Here is a 15,724-nt window from a genome sequence, read left to right as displayed (position 1 = left end):
ACGTTGGATTTTGCTGTGGATTATGACCACCTTGGGCTTTTTTGACATCCAACATCAAATTTCATCCTCCAAACATTTCTCGTCTGCGACACTCAGAGTGCTACTCATGTTTGTTCCTCATCTTTAAAGGTTAACAATTCTATATATGGTCACAGGCTATCAAGTGTGATGCACGCATTTCGGTCTTTTGTCATGCTCTCCGGCCACACATCGTATTTCTCACGCAGAAAAACTTTTTGACTTTTATCATATATTTAATAAGCCGCAGCGCCCAAAATGTATCAGTCCGCACCGCTGTCTCCATGGAACCGGGCAGGAATCAAGCGCGTCTCCCCTGGAGTTCTTAGTCGAGCCTGACACTTATCAGCCAATCAAAAAAAGAGGCTACATAATAGCCAAACAGAAAGTAGCACTGTTGTATATGGGTAAGATTTAACGCAACAACCAATGAAAAAAAAAACATATTCATTAGAGAGGGAATTTTCGATGGTCAGTTTGAACAAATCCTCAACGAAACAGCTTGTCTCTCGATGGGACATTGTCCTCAATCATAACCCTAAAAATAGCTGGGCTTGAGCCGAACTGTTTTAAATGGGTTCAACATTACAAATGATAAAGGAGTCCAAAAAGGCAACAAACACTTACAATAAACAACACCAGTCATAATCTCTCTCTCTCTCTCTCTCTCTCTCTCTCTCTCTCTCTCTTTTCTCTCTCATACACACAAACACACACACAAATTAATAAACAGAACGGAACTTTCAAAACTTGAGAGCCCTGTGGTTAACTTAACTTCCTGCAGCTGCAAAGCTGTTGTTACATATGACTGATACCTTAGAGTTGAAACACTTCATTTGCAGATTTCATCCACGAATACTTATAATTCGTCATCTTGATGCGAGTAAATGTCACAGTGGGCTTTTAAGATTTCACTGCAAGAAACATAATCATCTAACTTTACAGTCAAAATAAGCAATATTAATCTTATCAATTCTATTATAAGAGAATACATGAATTCACGGTGCACGGTGGCTTAGTGGTTAGCACGTTCGCCTCACACCTCCAGGGTCGGGGTTCGATTCCTGCCTCCGCCTTGTGTGTGTGGAGTTTGCATGTTCTCCCCGTGCCTCGGTCCCCGGTCCAAAGACATGCATGGTAGGTTGATTGGCATCTCTGGAAAATTGTCCCTAGTGTGTGATTGTGTGAGTGAATGAGTGTGTGTGTGTGTGCCCTGTGATGGGTTGGGTTGGCACTCCGTCCAGGGTGTATCCTGCCTTGATGCCCAATGACGCCTGAGATAGGCACAGGCTCCCCGTGACCCGAGGTAGTTCGGATAAGCGAATGCCCCATTCACTTCCATAGTGGGAAAAAAGAATACTATGGAAGTGAATGGGGCTCATGAATGGTTTGGTTACAAACATTCCTTAAAATATCTTCCTCCGTGTTCATCGAAACAAAGAAATTTATACAGGTTTGTAACATCATGAGAAAATTATAAAAGAATTATTTTTTTGGGGGGTGAACTATCCCTTTAAATTGAATGTGTGTGCGTGTGCATGCGAGACAAGAATATGGCTGTGCTTACAACTCTGAAGTTTTTTATTTTTATATTTATATTTATGTTTTTATATATATATATATATATATATGTAAAATATATATATATATATATGTGTGCATCCCCATAAACGATCCATACGCTTTTCACTCAGAGCCTAACAATGAAGACCAATTATAAGTGCAAAAAATATTGCAAAAAAGCTGACATTTCCACATGAACAGTAACCATTTACACTACATTGCGCTTGCAAAAAATTAAGTTTGATAGAACTTTGTCATCCAATTGTGAGCGATGTGGTCGCATACTGCTGTTCTTCTCTTCACATCTTGCACAAAATCCCGGTACCCGAACTTAATTATTTTTGGTGTAGCGCCTTCCATGTTTCGTCAAGACTGTTAAGGTTTATTAGTTAGTGCGCGCGCTCCCTCTGCTTGCCTGCTGCGTCACGTGGTTAGATTACGCTCGTGCGTGCGTTTAAAAACAGATTTAAAAACAAAATAGTCAAAAAAGATAAAACAAAAACAAAAAACAAGTTATATCGAGTCATTTAACTCAAGTCCGAGTCAAGTCTTAAGTCATGAATGTCAAGTCAAAGTCAAGTCGAGTCTTTTTTAATATTTGTCAAGCAAGTCTCAAGTCTCAAATTTGCGACTTAAGTCCGACTCGAGTCAAGTCATATGACTCGAGTCCCCCATCTCTGCTATTTATCATATATTTAATAAGCCGCAGCGCCCAAAATGTATCAGTCTGCACCGCTGTCTCTACGGAACCGGGCAGGAATCAAGCGCATCTCCCCTGGAGCTCTTAGTCGAGCCTGACACTTATCAGTCAATCAAAAAAAGAGGCTACACAATAGCCAAATCAGAAAATAGCACTATCTGGGTAAGATTTAATGCAACAACCAATAATAAAAAAAAATAAAATAAAAATTCATTAGCGAGGGTATTTTCGATGGTCGGTTTGAACAAAACCTCAACACGAAACAGCTTGTCTCTGGACGGGACATTGTCCTCAATCATGACCCTAAAAATGTCTGGGCTTGTGCTGAACTGTTTTAAATGGGAGCAACATTACAAATGATAAAGGAGTCCAAAAAGGCAACAAACACTACCAGTCATAATCTCTCTCTCTCTCTCTCTCTCTCTCTCACACACACACACACACACACACACACACACACACACACACACACACACACACACACACACACACACAAATTAATAAATGGAAATTGAACAAATAATTTGCATTTGGTTAAAATGTGGTCAGTGATCCTGGTAAAACACTTTTTATTATAAGCATTCGTGGGTGAAATCTGCAAATGTAGTGTTTCAACTCTAAGGTATCATTCATATGTAACGACAGCTTTTTTTCTGAGATTTAGGAATTTAATTGAGGGACCTCATCAAAATATTAGTAGTGCAGTCATTTTACTTAACAGCACCACCTATAGATTAGATATTAATATAGGGATCACTGTATACAGACATCATCCAATTAGCTGATAACACAATATTTCTCAAAGATAGACACCAAAGTATTATTAACTATTGAAAAGATTAAGACATAATAAAATGCTTCAGTTTTAACATTAAACTTAAAAAATGTGAATTATTTGTTATGACTTGCTAGTAAAAGGGATTTATAATATACTTATCAAATACGTGGGAGTTTATTTTACAAAAGACCAAAATCTAAGTTAAACTTTGAATGTAGAAAACAAAATAATAGAGTGTATAATTAAAAGTATAGATCCAGAGAGAATTATCATTATCTTACTCTAATGCCATCCTAAATAAAGTAATAAAATCTATAAAACAAATTACTTTAAATTTCATCCGGAGAAAAAAAAATCACATTAATGGAAAAAAATGTCATAATCATATATGTCAAGTTTATTGACTTTGATTCCCTTAATGGAACACTTAAAATCAGGGATAAACTCATAGAAACTCTGAGTTTCTATCTTGATAATGTTTTACAAATGACATTTAATAAAGTGGGAGGTTCAGTCATTTCTGTACTAAACATCAAAATCAGAAATGACTAAATGCTTTACACCAAGAATTTATTACCACAAATATTCTGGCACACATCACATACAACCCACAATTACCGTAACTAAGAAAGTTACTGGATTTTGTTCATCAGAAGTTTTTATGCTGGTATTTTCCCAACCATTGTGAAGTCCCACGTCCAATCCAGTAGGCGGTGCGCATGCGCAATAAAACAAAAAGAAACATGCAGCACGAAAATAAACACGACGCACATTGGTCGGTCTGTTGGGAAAAGAAACAAGAAAATGATATAAGATGTGTTTCAGGACGTGGTTAACATGGACTTGTATGCTGCTTTTGTGTTTTGCCAGCATTAAAGGTAGGAGCTCCTTCTTTATCTGTTAAACAAAAGTATAATTGTAGATGTTGAAACAATCTGAATAAAAGTGTGAAACTCTACTGTAGATGGGTTGTTTTTTACTGAATAAACTAAATTGTTTTGTTATATAGTATTTTTAATGTCTCTTGTCTGTACTACACCTCTTAATCTATAGGTTTTAGTCTCTGGTGTTTTTCCTAATTCCAGAAACAAATGCATTGTAGATCTAGTGTTTTAATTAACTCCCTTAATTTTATATTTTAATTGTTTATTATCAATTTACAACTTGGTATGACGATTTTATCTGATTTATATTTGTGATTCTTATCTCACTGTTCAGTATTTAGCAGTTTATTTTAAATAAAGTATTTTTGTCTTCTGTCAGGGAAAATAAATGCGTATTTTTTAAACATTTCTTCTGTAAATGAGAGGTTTTCACTGTGAACTGCCCTTTTCTTGATACTGATCTATTATGAACATGATATTTTACATTTTAAACAATTTGACTCTAATCCTGCTGATTCTGACCTCTTCGTGAATTAGTACAGGTCCAGAAATTGGAGACTGAATAGAGAAGAGAAACTGGACCTTATTTCAGTTTGGGACAAAAAGCAATAATCATAATGTGTACAAGAATCATAGTACATGTTGTTTTAAAAACTCTTTAATATCTGAGGGAGGATTGCTGATACGTAAGGATTTTATGCGCATATTATGTGTTTGACAAACTCTGATAAAGTTAGCAGTGTGTGTACAGTGTGTCTTTTTGGTACAGACCCTGACTACCTAACTGTTTGTTCTCCAAATAATTGAAATAAATTGCAGTCTAGTGCCAAATGTATGTGGACACCAGACCATAACAGACCATCTACAGTCCATGAACAGTTTATTAGGAACAACATAGTAATGCTGGATGTGGTCTACTTTTGTTCTCCTTTAGTTCTTTCTGACATGGATCCTGCAAGATGTTGGAAAATATCTGCATTACACATTTTCTGGAAATTGTTCAGTTGCACTTTAATACTGTGAATCTCTTGTTCTGCCACGTCCCACTGCTGTTGTATTGGATTTAGTGCTGGTGACTGGAAATGACACTGACCTCCTTCACTGAAACCTTCTGCTGTTGTTGCTCATCTGTCTCAAGGATTGTTGTGTTGTGCAGTGTTACGACCCCAAATGATGTTTAGGGGTATGGTTGGGATGTAACAATATGAAATGATTATAAAGTTAGATTTCTGGTGTGTATGTAGCAATCAACGACACGAACAACAAATAGTGGGCAAAACCTGTCTATATTAGCATACAAATGGTGGTGACAAAGGTGATAGTATTTACTATATCTACAGAAACAAGATAACAAAAGACACAAAGGGAAAATGAGACATGAGCGGTGCCAAAACAAAGAAATAAACAAAACAAAACTGCGCTAGCTTGAACATAACCCTCTAACCTGAACTACAAAGAAAAGTAATAAAACAAATCTTCAGCGTCGATGACACCCTAACTAACCTATACTTCCTATCCAAACAAAAGATACAGAGGGTGGCACGCGCTCCTACCCTAGTGTGTCTAATACAGAAAAGCTTACCTACGTGTTGCACAATGTATGTCACGTGACGTACTCACCTGTCCAGTTTTCCCCAAAATAAAGTCATATCCACGAAGCGAAGAAACACAAGCATCCAGATGCCGAACGAGTGACTAACAAGTCACATACACAAAGTGACCCTCAAGTCACATACACAAAGTGACCCGCAAGTCACGCACACAAAGTGACCCTCAAGTCACATACACAAAGTGACCCTCAAGCCACATACACAAAGTGACCCGCAAGTCACATACACAAAGTGACCCGCAAGTCACATACACAAAGTGACCCTCAAGTCACATACACAAAGTGACCCTCAAGTCACATACACAAAATAACTAACAAATTGGGATACATGAACAGTCTGACATACTAAAACCGAATGAACAACAATAGAGCCCTCTAACAAATTAGCACACATCTTCTCTCTCCTTCTGTTTCTGTCTCTGTTTCTGATTCTAATCCTGATTCTGATTCTGGTTGATTGGTGAATCGACGGGTGATGTCACACAGGATAATGAAGATTGACAGGAGATGTCCAATGGTAGGATCTGAAAAGAAAGATAGTGGAGCAAAGAGAGAGAGAGAGAGAACAAGAACAAGCAAAACAGCGAACCCACAAACATAGTTCGTAACATGCAGTCTGAGATGTTTCTCCTTACCACAGCTCTGTTTATCTGAGTTACTGTTGCATTTGGAAAACTGCTGCACACCTGATGTTTTTACTTTTTTGCACCATTCTGATTAATGTTTAGAGGCTGTTGTGTGTGAAAATCCTGGGAGATGAGCAGTTGTAGAAATACTGAATCCAGCGTGTTTGGTAATAAGTCATGTCATCCTCAAAAGCACTGAGATCACACATTTTTCACCCCATTATGATGGTTTATGTAAACATTAACAGAAGCTGTTTTTTTATTGCATAACGACAAACACAAAATACACATTTTGTTCAATGCCACATGAACAAGAGGTATCAGTCACATAGGTTACCAGAAAATAAAGAAAAAATTACAAAAAATTGAATTCTTTTAAAATATTACATGTTTTCTGAGCTTTTTTCTCATTTATAAAATGGGACAGATTTAGTTTACAAAGGGCCCACTTTGTTTTGTGTATATGGTACTTTCCTAATACAATAAATAGCTATATAATATATTGTTCATTATTTTCCAAATTATCTCCCTCAAAATAAAAAACACACCAAATACACCAATTTCTACCACACAACCCAATTTTCTTTCCAAAAAAGTCTTGAGTAGATACAATGATAAAACAGATGGAAAATTGTTTCTTTTTCCTGGTCACAAAATTCACAAGCATATGAAATATTAAGATTAAATCTTTCCAAAACATGTTTAACAGGATAAATCCTATGTAGAATTTTGTAAGACACCTCCTTGTCAAACTTCATTCGTTCCCAGTATTTTCCATACAAGTTTTCTGTATGTAACCCAGGTTACTAATGGTTAATGACTGAGGGAAAGAAAGGTTGTTGGGGTAACCAATGAGGTCGTGTTGACGTCACTAAAGCTCCCTCGCGGCATTTTTCGGATTCCGCATGTTCGAGATCTTTCTTTTTCTCGCTATAGCTTCGGATGCAGACGGACGCTTCTCGCTATTCCGGGAGATTTGAGTTTTGAAATCGGAGAAGAGTAACGGGTGCAGAGAGAAGCGGATTGTGTAGAGAGTGACATTGGAACGTGTATGATCTGGTATTTTCCGGTTCAGCCAATACACGTGTAATTGAGTTCCTTGGCCAGGTTTTTTTTTTTCTCTGTGATGATGTCCGAGTTGAGTCCTGCTGTTGAGTGCTGCCTGATCCAGATGTGAACCGACACGAGTGTGAATCCCTGTGATTTCTTCTGCATGCACCTGGGTGGGGTTGGACTGGCGAGCCACCTGTTGTTTGAATCCTCAGAACTTCTTGTAAGCTTGAAAGTGATTGCCCTCAACCGGTAGGAGCAAAGTTGCACAACAACTCTTTTTTTTTGTGTGTGGCCTAATCCTGGATCAGCTGCACATTAAAGGACACTTTAATTTTTTTTTTGAGACTGAACTGAATTCTGACACTGTTTTTTATTTTTTAATAAAATTATTATTACTATTTTATTTTTTTTCAATTTGTAGTGAATTAAGGTCACTGGTTATCCATAATTGGTTTATTTTGATTCATGCTAAACCTGTTGAATTTATTTTGATAGTGATTGCAATGCTTTAAAAAAAAAAAAGGGGAATAGCACAAAATATTGACACGTGAGCATTCTTGTGTTACTGTTTTTTTTTTTCTTTTTTACTTATTTTACAATATATTTTGAGTTTAATACAGTGAATCTTGTTCCTAAAATATTGACGTCTGGGTGTGTTCACTCTTGTTGCTCCATCTCTCTCTCTCTGACAAACCTAGCCTTCTGATCATCCTGGTCCTAATTGAGTTGATGCAAAATTTACACCCTTGGTTGTACATGCATGTACATGCAACTGCCCAATATGTTTCAACAATTTGTTTAATTTGTATCTTGAAGCCAATTTTGGCAAAAGGATATATGACAATAAAATGCTGAATTCTAGACTCAATATGTGAAAAAAGTATATTATTGTTGACTTTGTTGTTGGTGGCATAACAGTTAATCAAAATAAAAAAACTCGTTGTCCTTTACTATAACAAGTAGTATCCATTTTCCACAATCATCTTTTTCAAACTCTAATATCTGCCCGGTAAATCTATCTTGTAAAATAGCGACCCCTGCCGATCGATTACTACCAAATGACAACCAAATTTCTTTTCCCCATTGACTTTTCCAAAATTTAGCATCTGAAGAACATGCATGTGAATCCTGGATTAAACACAATTCTGCATTTTTTCCTTTGCAATATAAAAACAAAACTTTTCTTTTTAAATGATCACGAATACCTCTGGCATTGATAGAAAAAACAGAAAGTGACATAGAAAGAACAAATAATTACTAAGATTCACCACAAGAGTGACTAAAGAACTTTCCCATATGTGGGATTCCCACAAATATTCTATATTAATAAACTATAATAGTTGCAAACATCTTAATAGAACATAACATGTTTCATATTATTATAACCAACATATCTAGTAGAAACACCCACATCCTTACAGTAAAGTTAAGTCTTTACTGTCTGCTTCAGACATTAGTTACATCATTGCAAGTTTATCTGTTTTCTTGGACTTCTTCAAAACAAATTTGTTTCCCATCCACAAACGCCCTGGCTCCGCTGAAGTATGTCTTCTTGCCCTCCTTCCTTGCTTTCTCAGAAGTCGGCCAAAGACGATTCCGTGCTTCTCTGTCCGATGCAGTCAAGTCCTCTTTGAAGTGTAGCCCTTTAGTGGTTAGGTACTCGTTGTTTTTGGAATTCTTCCAGATAAAATCTCTGGCAGTACGAGATATGAACCTCATGATAACCAGTCTTGGATTAGCTGTTCTGCCTTTATCCGAAGTCTTTAGACTACCAAGACGATGCGCCACATCCAGAGAGTCTGTTATCACATGTTTGTCTGTACCCAAAACCAGCACCTTGCATATCTTCATGACTCTCATTTTCACATTTTCAGTAGATTGCTCGGACAACCCATATAAACGAAGGCACCATCTGTGGCTTTAGCGTTCCTGGTCCTGAATTTTTGCGTTCATCTCACTGACCTTTTTCTCCAGATGTGCATTTGTATTTTTTAAGGTTTTCATTTTCCTTCTGCAGACCCATTACATCATTGTGCACTGAAGTAAGAGATTTTCCTAACTCTTCTATGTTTGATGAATTTTTTACCATTACCATTTTTTCAATCTGATCGGATCTCTTGTTAATTTTTTCGGAAAGAATTTGGATGATGTTTTCTTGCACGTCACTCAAAGCGAGTTCCTTTTCTTTGGCAGAGTTGACTTTTTTTGCCATTTTGGGGTCTGATTTTTGCTTGGCGTGTTCAGACGGGAATCACAATCTCCTCTTGTTTTTACTTTACAGGCATACGAGTGAATTTTATTAAAGTTTCTTTTCTCATTTACAGACTCAACCTCCATCTCTGCACCAACATGAGCATCCTCCACCATTTTTGACGTGTACAACACCACTTCTGAAAACTTTGTATTTAGAAAATGTTTGCACTGTCCAAATACACGATTATTTATATTTTCAACAACCAGTAACAATCTTAGATATGTTGGTTAGCAACTATGTGAATATTATACTTTCATTTATGAGAAATACCCGTTTTTTTCCTCAGCTTACAGAACCACGACCTCACCAGGCGCCATCTTGAAAACCCCCCTCCATGGGCACTAATATAAAGTGTCCCCCCTTTCAGCATGACACGCCAATTCACACAGAATAGATAACACTGATATGGTTTTGGTACAAGTTCTGAATGTCCTTAATTGACCCAGCCCATACTTGAATTGCATTACTCTTGAGATATTGCCGATATTGTCCTTTGCTAAAACTCCACTAACCAGTCAGGCTTCTTCTAGATTCTGGTTGGTTCTTAGCACAGTAGAGGTGCACAACACACAATTAGCTTTCTGGAGGAAAGCAACAATTTTTAAAATATTCTTCTTTTTTGTTTTTTTTTTTAAACACAGCCATAAAGGTCATTGGTCGGGATGCGTCTGTGACAACAGGAGATGATGCGCAGTTATTCTGTGAAGTGATCGAGAGAACAGACCTTCTAACAACTATTAGGTGGCAAATACGAACAAAGAAAAAGCCAACAAATACGGATTTTCTGGTTATTACTTCCAGTGGCAAAGAACATATAAACAGACTGAGGAACCGAGTAAAATTTGCAGGGAACTTCATAGGACTGGACGGCTCAATTCTTCTAAGTAATGTTACTATTTTAGATGAAGGAATCTACACCTGCATGTTCAGTGTATTTCCAAGTGGACGAAATGAAACAGAAATTTGTCTCAGAGTACAAGGTAAAATTTGTTGTTTATTAAAATGTGTTACAAGTCTGTTCTGACTCTTTGGTCTTCATTTGTTAAATGTTCTGTAGATGTCCACATATCCATCCATAAATGTTTTTATTTATAAATCACTATGAGCTGAAATTTTGGTGCACGGGAACAGAAGCGCTTTTTTGAGCAATTATTATTTATTGTAAATCTAGTCTGCATACTGTTCCTGTTCATTCGTTTATTTTATCATGCATTTATTCTAGCATCGATTTGTTCTGATGGTACAAATAAAAAACACAGGGCGGGTTAAGTTTTATATATAATATAATACTAAACTGTGTATTAGAAAAAATTACCATAGTTAAGAATTGTTACTAAATGAACTCATTTTTCTGCTGATTAGTTCCATGGTCTTGGAATACAGTTAATGCTCGTTGGTCACAGTTGTGGAGTACAGCGTTATAGCTATTTATAGCATGAAAAATATGGATTGTTTTCAAATTGTAACAGAGATGGAAATGGTGTTCTATGGACTCAAGTTCATGATCTGTTCACTTGATTTAAAAATGCTAATGCATAAAAATTTTAAATGGCTGAGGCTAGATAAATATGAAAATGAAACATCAGGTTGGTAAACTCAGGTAAACTAAAACAGATCTGATTACTTAAACTTGAGCATACATGGGCTGTTAATGGTTTTTGCCTTCTTGCTTGTCACTTAATTTTTTTTACTGAGTGGACTTAATTGTTTTGTTATATAGGGTTAGAACTATTGTTCTATTGGATTTAGTCCTGGTGACTGGAAATAACACCGAACTCCTTGTCACTGTGACACCAGATTAAGGTTTTTACTCAGGCAGATGATCAGCACCAAAAACATTCACCAAACCATTACACCATCTCCACCAGCATGGAATATTGACACACACAATTCTAACCCCACCATAGGTATATAGGTTATACTATTATCCTACTATAGGTGTGCTTTATTTGAAATAAAAAAGTCCAGTTAGTCCAGTCTTTACATGTCCAGTTTTAGAGAGTCCATGCCAACTGCAACCTCAGCTTTCTGTTCTTGGCTCTTCACTGAAACCTGTCGATAACGATACTCAATAAAATGAGTGATCAGGGTCAGACATACATATTAATGAAACATATTCACTGAGAGATCTGTTAAACAACATTATTTATTTATCTTCTTCATTCTTCTTCATGGTTTTTGTTTTCAGTTTCTCCCGTTGTCAGTGTGGGCACTGATGTTCCTGCTGTTGCTGGAGACACTGAAGGGATTTTAGCGACCTGCACTGCAGCCAATGCAAAGCCTGCAGCAGAAGTGTCGTGGAGTCTGGGTGCTTTAAACAACACAGTGAAAGTACAAAATACTGTCACTGTGGACTCTGAAGATAGATACACTGTTAAAAGCAACCTGATTGGAACTGCATCTAAAGATCTAAAACAGAAGAAGGTTCAGTGTGTAGTCACACACCCTGGCCTAAAGCAGAAACTGGAACTGAATTACACATTGGATATCCACTGTAAGCTGACAAGTTCATTATTTTTATGCAGATGCTTAGAACCATATACTAAAACTAAAGGAATATGTGGCAGTCAGATAAATACATAGACCAACTTAATTGTTGATTTTTCCTTTTACATTTATTTCTGTTTCACTGAGTGTTAAATGGTGTAAAGTATTAATGTTTCTTTTTTTTTCTCAGATCCTCCTCAGGTGGTTTATATTAGTTCAGCAGGTGATCAAGGGGCATTTCAGTGTGAAGCAGATGCTAATCCAAAACCTACCAGTTTCACCTGGAGCAGGTAACAGAGTCAAGTCTCTTGTTTATCATAAAAAGTTGCAGCTTACAATAGACATAAAAAGTCTACACACCCTGAAGGTTTTTTTGTGATTTAAAAATAAATTAATTGATAATGTTTCCTTCAAATTCCTTTTATCTTTTTTAGAGATTGTTGTGACATGCAGAGAGTAAACAGTACTTGTCAGATACTCTGCAGACTTAGGGCTCTCAGCATTCATGTTTTCCAGAACACCATTAACATTATTTCTATTTATTATTAGTTTTTAAATATAATAATTATTCTCATAAACATAATTAATATAAATATAATAATAAAGATTTATTCTATACAATTATGTAATACTTAAATTGTTAAATTTTGAGTTTATCCTCATGTTATTTTGAAATAGTATGTTAATAATCAATAATCTCTGCAGGAATCTCGGGGAATCTCTGCAGTGAGAAATCTAATAATATTTTAATAGTTTCTCTTTTTCTTTAATAAATCTTTTTTCTTGTTATCGACAAAGACACCCTTTCTGACTGTTTTTTGTTGTTACCTCAGGCAAAATAAATCTAAAAAATTCACATTTTTAGTATGTGTCATTGCTAAGAAGTAATAATGTAAATTTCAGCATGCTTTGGAATAGAACAGTTTAATGCTAATTACAGTATGCTGTTTATACAATCACACTTACTGTTACGTAACAAATACATTTTCATTTAGATATTTTCCAGTAAGCGAGACTCTTTCCAGTGGTGTTAATAGCAGTCTGATTGTTCAGCTGACCCCTGATAGTAACGGACATTACTATTGTGTGGCGTCTAACCAATACGGGGAAGCTGTTGGTTCCTTCTACATGTATGATAAAACATGTATGTATATGATTTATCCTTCAATGGAACAGTGAATAAACTTGCTCTTACTTGCAAGATAGATGACATAATTCACATAATATGTGGTTTATTTATTAGATATACAGTTTAATAGATTAACATAGAAGCACAAGTCATCATCCTACTTGTATTCAACTTAATCTTAACATTCCAGTTATAGTCAAATGTACTGGAGTGCAGGGTGAAAAGAAAACTAAAAATGGTCAGTTCTACTTAATATGTTCTACACTGTGTAAATATTTATCCTTCTGAAATAAGTGTTAAAATGAGGATTTTAATCTCAGTGACATTGAATAGTTACCACCAGTGTTTCTTTTTGAGATAAGTCATATAAATCTTTATGAAGTGTGTCATAAACTTTTAACTAAGTAAAATACTTTCTCAATGGCATTGCAGCTACAGAATCTAAAACCTGTTGGAGTCTCTTCATCCTGACCCTCGTTGCTGTTTGCTGTTTTCTCATTTGGAAATTTGAATTGTTTCAGCGTGTTAATAAAATACTGAGGTGAGTTTTGTCATTTTACAAATCTAGTAATGAGAGCAGATTATAAACAGAGAGTTGTTAAAGTGAGTTGCTTATTTTCTGTTTTCACTCAGGCGTGATATCAGTCAACCTGTGCTTACGGAATCTTCAGACCACAAAGAGGTGTGTGTGAAATCATTTATTTAAATCTCTATGGTCTTGTTTTGCTCATTTATGTTAGTAATCACATGTAAGATGTTTGTTTTTCTTAGGAGCATTGATACATGAATCAAAGCGCTCTACTGGGACCATACCTTGTCGTGGTGGAGGGGCTTATCTACGGTGGCCGGGAAGTGCAAAACAAATTAACAAAACCCAAACCAAATTAACAAAACGGAAAACACATTAACAAAACCCAAACCAAATTAACAAAACCGAAAACAGATTAACAAGTCAGACAACCCGGAAGTGGTTGGTATAATTTGTGAATGGAAACTTACCATCATCGGACGAGACACCTTTCATTCACATGTTTTGTTAATGTGTTTTCGGTTTTGTTAATTTGTTTTGCACTTCCCGGCCACCGTACTTATCTTATTCAAGTGAGGAGAAAACCAAATGGTCCCACAGGATTTGTAACATAAAGGTCCACTTTATAAGGTTTGTTGACTGGTCTGCTGCCATGAGCATGATCCTTCAACAGGACAACAACCAGGTCTAAAAAATTCCTGTAGTGAGAGGAAGACACCAAGGCATCTAAAACAAGACGACATCACAAACATAACCTTTTTTAACATTTCCTCAAGTGATTATACCTGGATGCTTATTACAGAACTGAAATGTAAAAATGTTTTGAATCAGTCTAGTGATTCTATTACCCAGTTTTCTTTCCATATACAGGTTTAAATAAAAAATGAACTAAACAGTAAGTTTCTGTGTGATGGAAGACATCCTGTTAGATTTTACTCAGAGTTCTGTGTATAGACTTTTAGTTATTTAATTTATATAGTACTGTATTTAATTTGTTAATGTACCTGTTGGATGGATTCCCTGTGAAAAGCGACTAGCTGGTGTCATCATCTTAAATCGGTCTAAACTTACAGAACTCTGCTTGATGTTTGCTTTATCTACTTTAGATGGTCTGTAGAGTCACTTATCTGCTAGAATTGGCTTCACCCAGTTCTGTAGTAGGATGGGATGAAATAAGGTTCTTTAGTATTGTATATGCTGATTGTATATTTTCTTTTTTGCATTTTTTCTTTGCTAGCTTCACAGTAAAAACTAATTAAAATAAAAATTTAATATTGTTTAAATTTGTTTAAATTAAATTTGTAGCTCTTACCACAGTAAGACAGTTCAGCAATCTCAGGAATCTAGTTTTGTAAAGCTGCTTTGAGACAATGTGAAAGTTAACACATTGAATGGAGAAAATGTTAATAGTGTTATACAAAAAATCAATTGAATGGAACTGAAAAGTGGAAAGGCTCTCTGTGATTAAATAAAAGCTTTAAACATTTAAATTTTATTCTACCTATTGTTGGAATTATTGTCGAATGTTTAGAGAAAAGTGCTAAGTGATAGTAATTATAATAAAATGATCAAAATTTATTTTAAAAAACTATTTTATTAATACTTGTTTTGATAATGAGTAAAATTTTAAATTGTTTAAAGGGCATGCATTAGAGAAAATGTGTTTCACGGGTGTTAATCTTTTAGTCTTATCAAAGTGTACAAAAACATTAATTTAACATTAAATGAAAAGATATTATTGTAAAGAAAGAACAGAGTATTACTGGGAGGGTGGAATATTATTGGAAGGGTATTGTTGAGAAAATAGGGTGAAATAGTTCTGAGTGTTGATCATTCCGTAATTTGTTTTAGTAAAATCGATTAGAATTAAGTTAAGAAAACATTTCCTTCTTCTTTTCGCACTCCTCCAATTCTCCTTTCCCCCCTCCCCCCATTTTTCCTTCTTCTTCCCCCTCCAGGCAGTCCCATTTGCCCTAACTTGTTCTTGTGTAAGAGTCAGTCAGTCATTTTCTACCGCTTATCCGAACTACCTCGGGTCACGGGGAGCCTGTGCCTATCTCAGGCGTCATCGAGCATCAAGGCAGGATACACCCT

General features: G+C 35.8%; 1 protein-coding gene across 1 annotated transcript; it reads left to right on the top strand.

Annotated features, from left to right (window-relative positions):
- The first annotated feature begins 3,808 nt into the window (after positions 1–3,808).
- LOC132850397 (nectin-3-like) lies at positions 3,809–15,125 on the top strand. The gene is made up of 8 exons (XM_060876961.1): positions 3,809–3,937; positions 10,127–10,465; positions 11,674–11,979; positions 12,163–12,262; positions 12,968–13,116; positions 13,534–13,642; positions 13,735–13,783; positions 13,873–15,125. The coding sequence occupies exons 1-8, from the start codon at positions 3,874–3,876 to the stop codon at positions 13,879–13,881; spliced, it is 1,125 nt and encodes a 374-aa protein (XP_060732944.1). The 5' UTR covers positions 3,809–3,873; the 3' UTR covers positions 13,882–15,125.
- The last annotated feature ends 599 nt before the right edge of the window (positions 15,126–15,724 follow it).

Source organism: Tachysurus vachellii, chromosome 8 (assembly GCF_030014155.1).
Source record: "Tachysurus vachellii isolate PV-2020 chromosome 8, HZAU_Pvac_v1, whole genome shotgun sequence".
NCBI lineage: Eukaryota > Metazoa > Chordata > Actinopteri > Siluriformes > Bagridae > Tachysurus > Tachysurus vachellii.
The sequence above is the reverse complement of the archived record's forward strand: the minus strand, read 5'-3'. Positions and strand labels throughout refer to the sequence as shown.

What these genes read in the sequence shown, in the direction of transcription:
- LOC132850397 (XM_060876961.1), top strand. Translation starts at nt 3,874, where the DNA reads ATGTGTTTCAGGACGTGGTTAACATGGACTTGTATGCTGCTTTTGTGT. An exon ending in GTGTTTTGCCAGCATTAAAG is followed by an intron (nt 3,938 to 10,126) that starts GTAGGAGCTCCT and finishes TTTTAAACACAG; the next exon opens with CCATAAAGGTCATTGGTCGG. An exon ending in CTACATGTATGATAAAACAT is followed by an intron (nt 13,117 to 13,533) that starts GTATGTATATGA and finishes ATGGCATTGCAG; the next exon opens with CTACAGAATCTAAAACCTGT.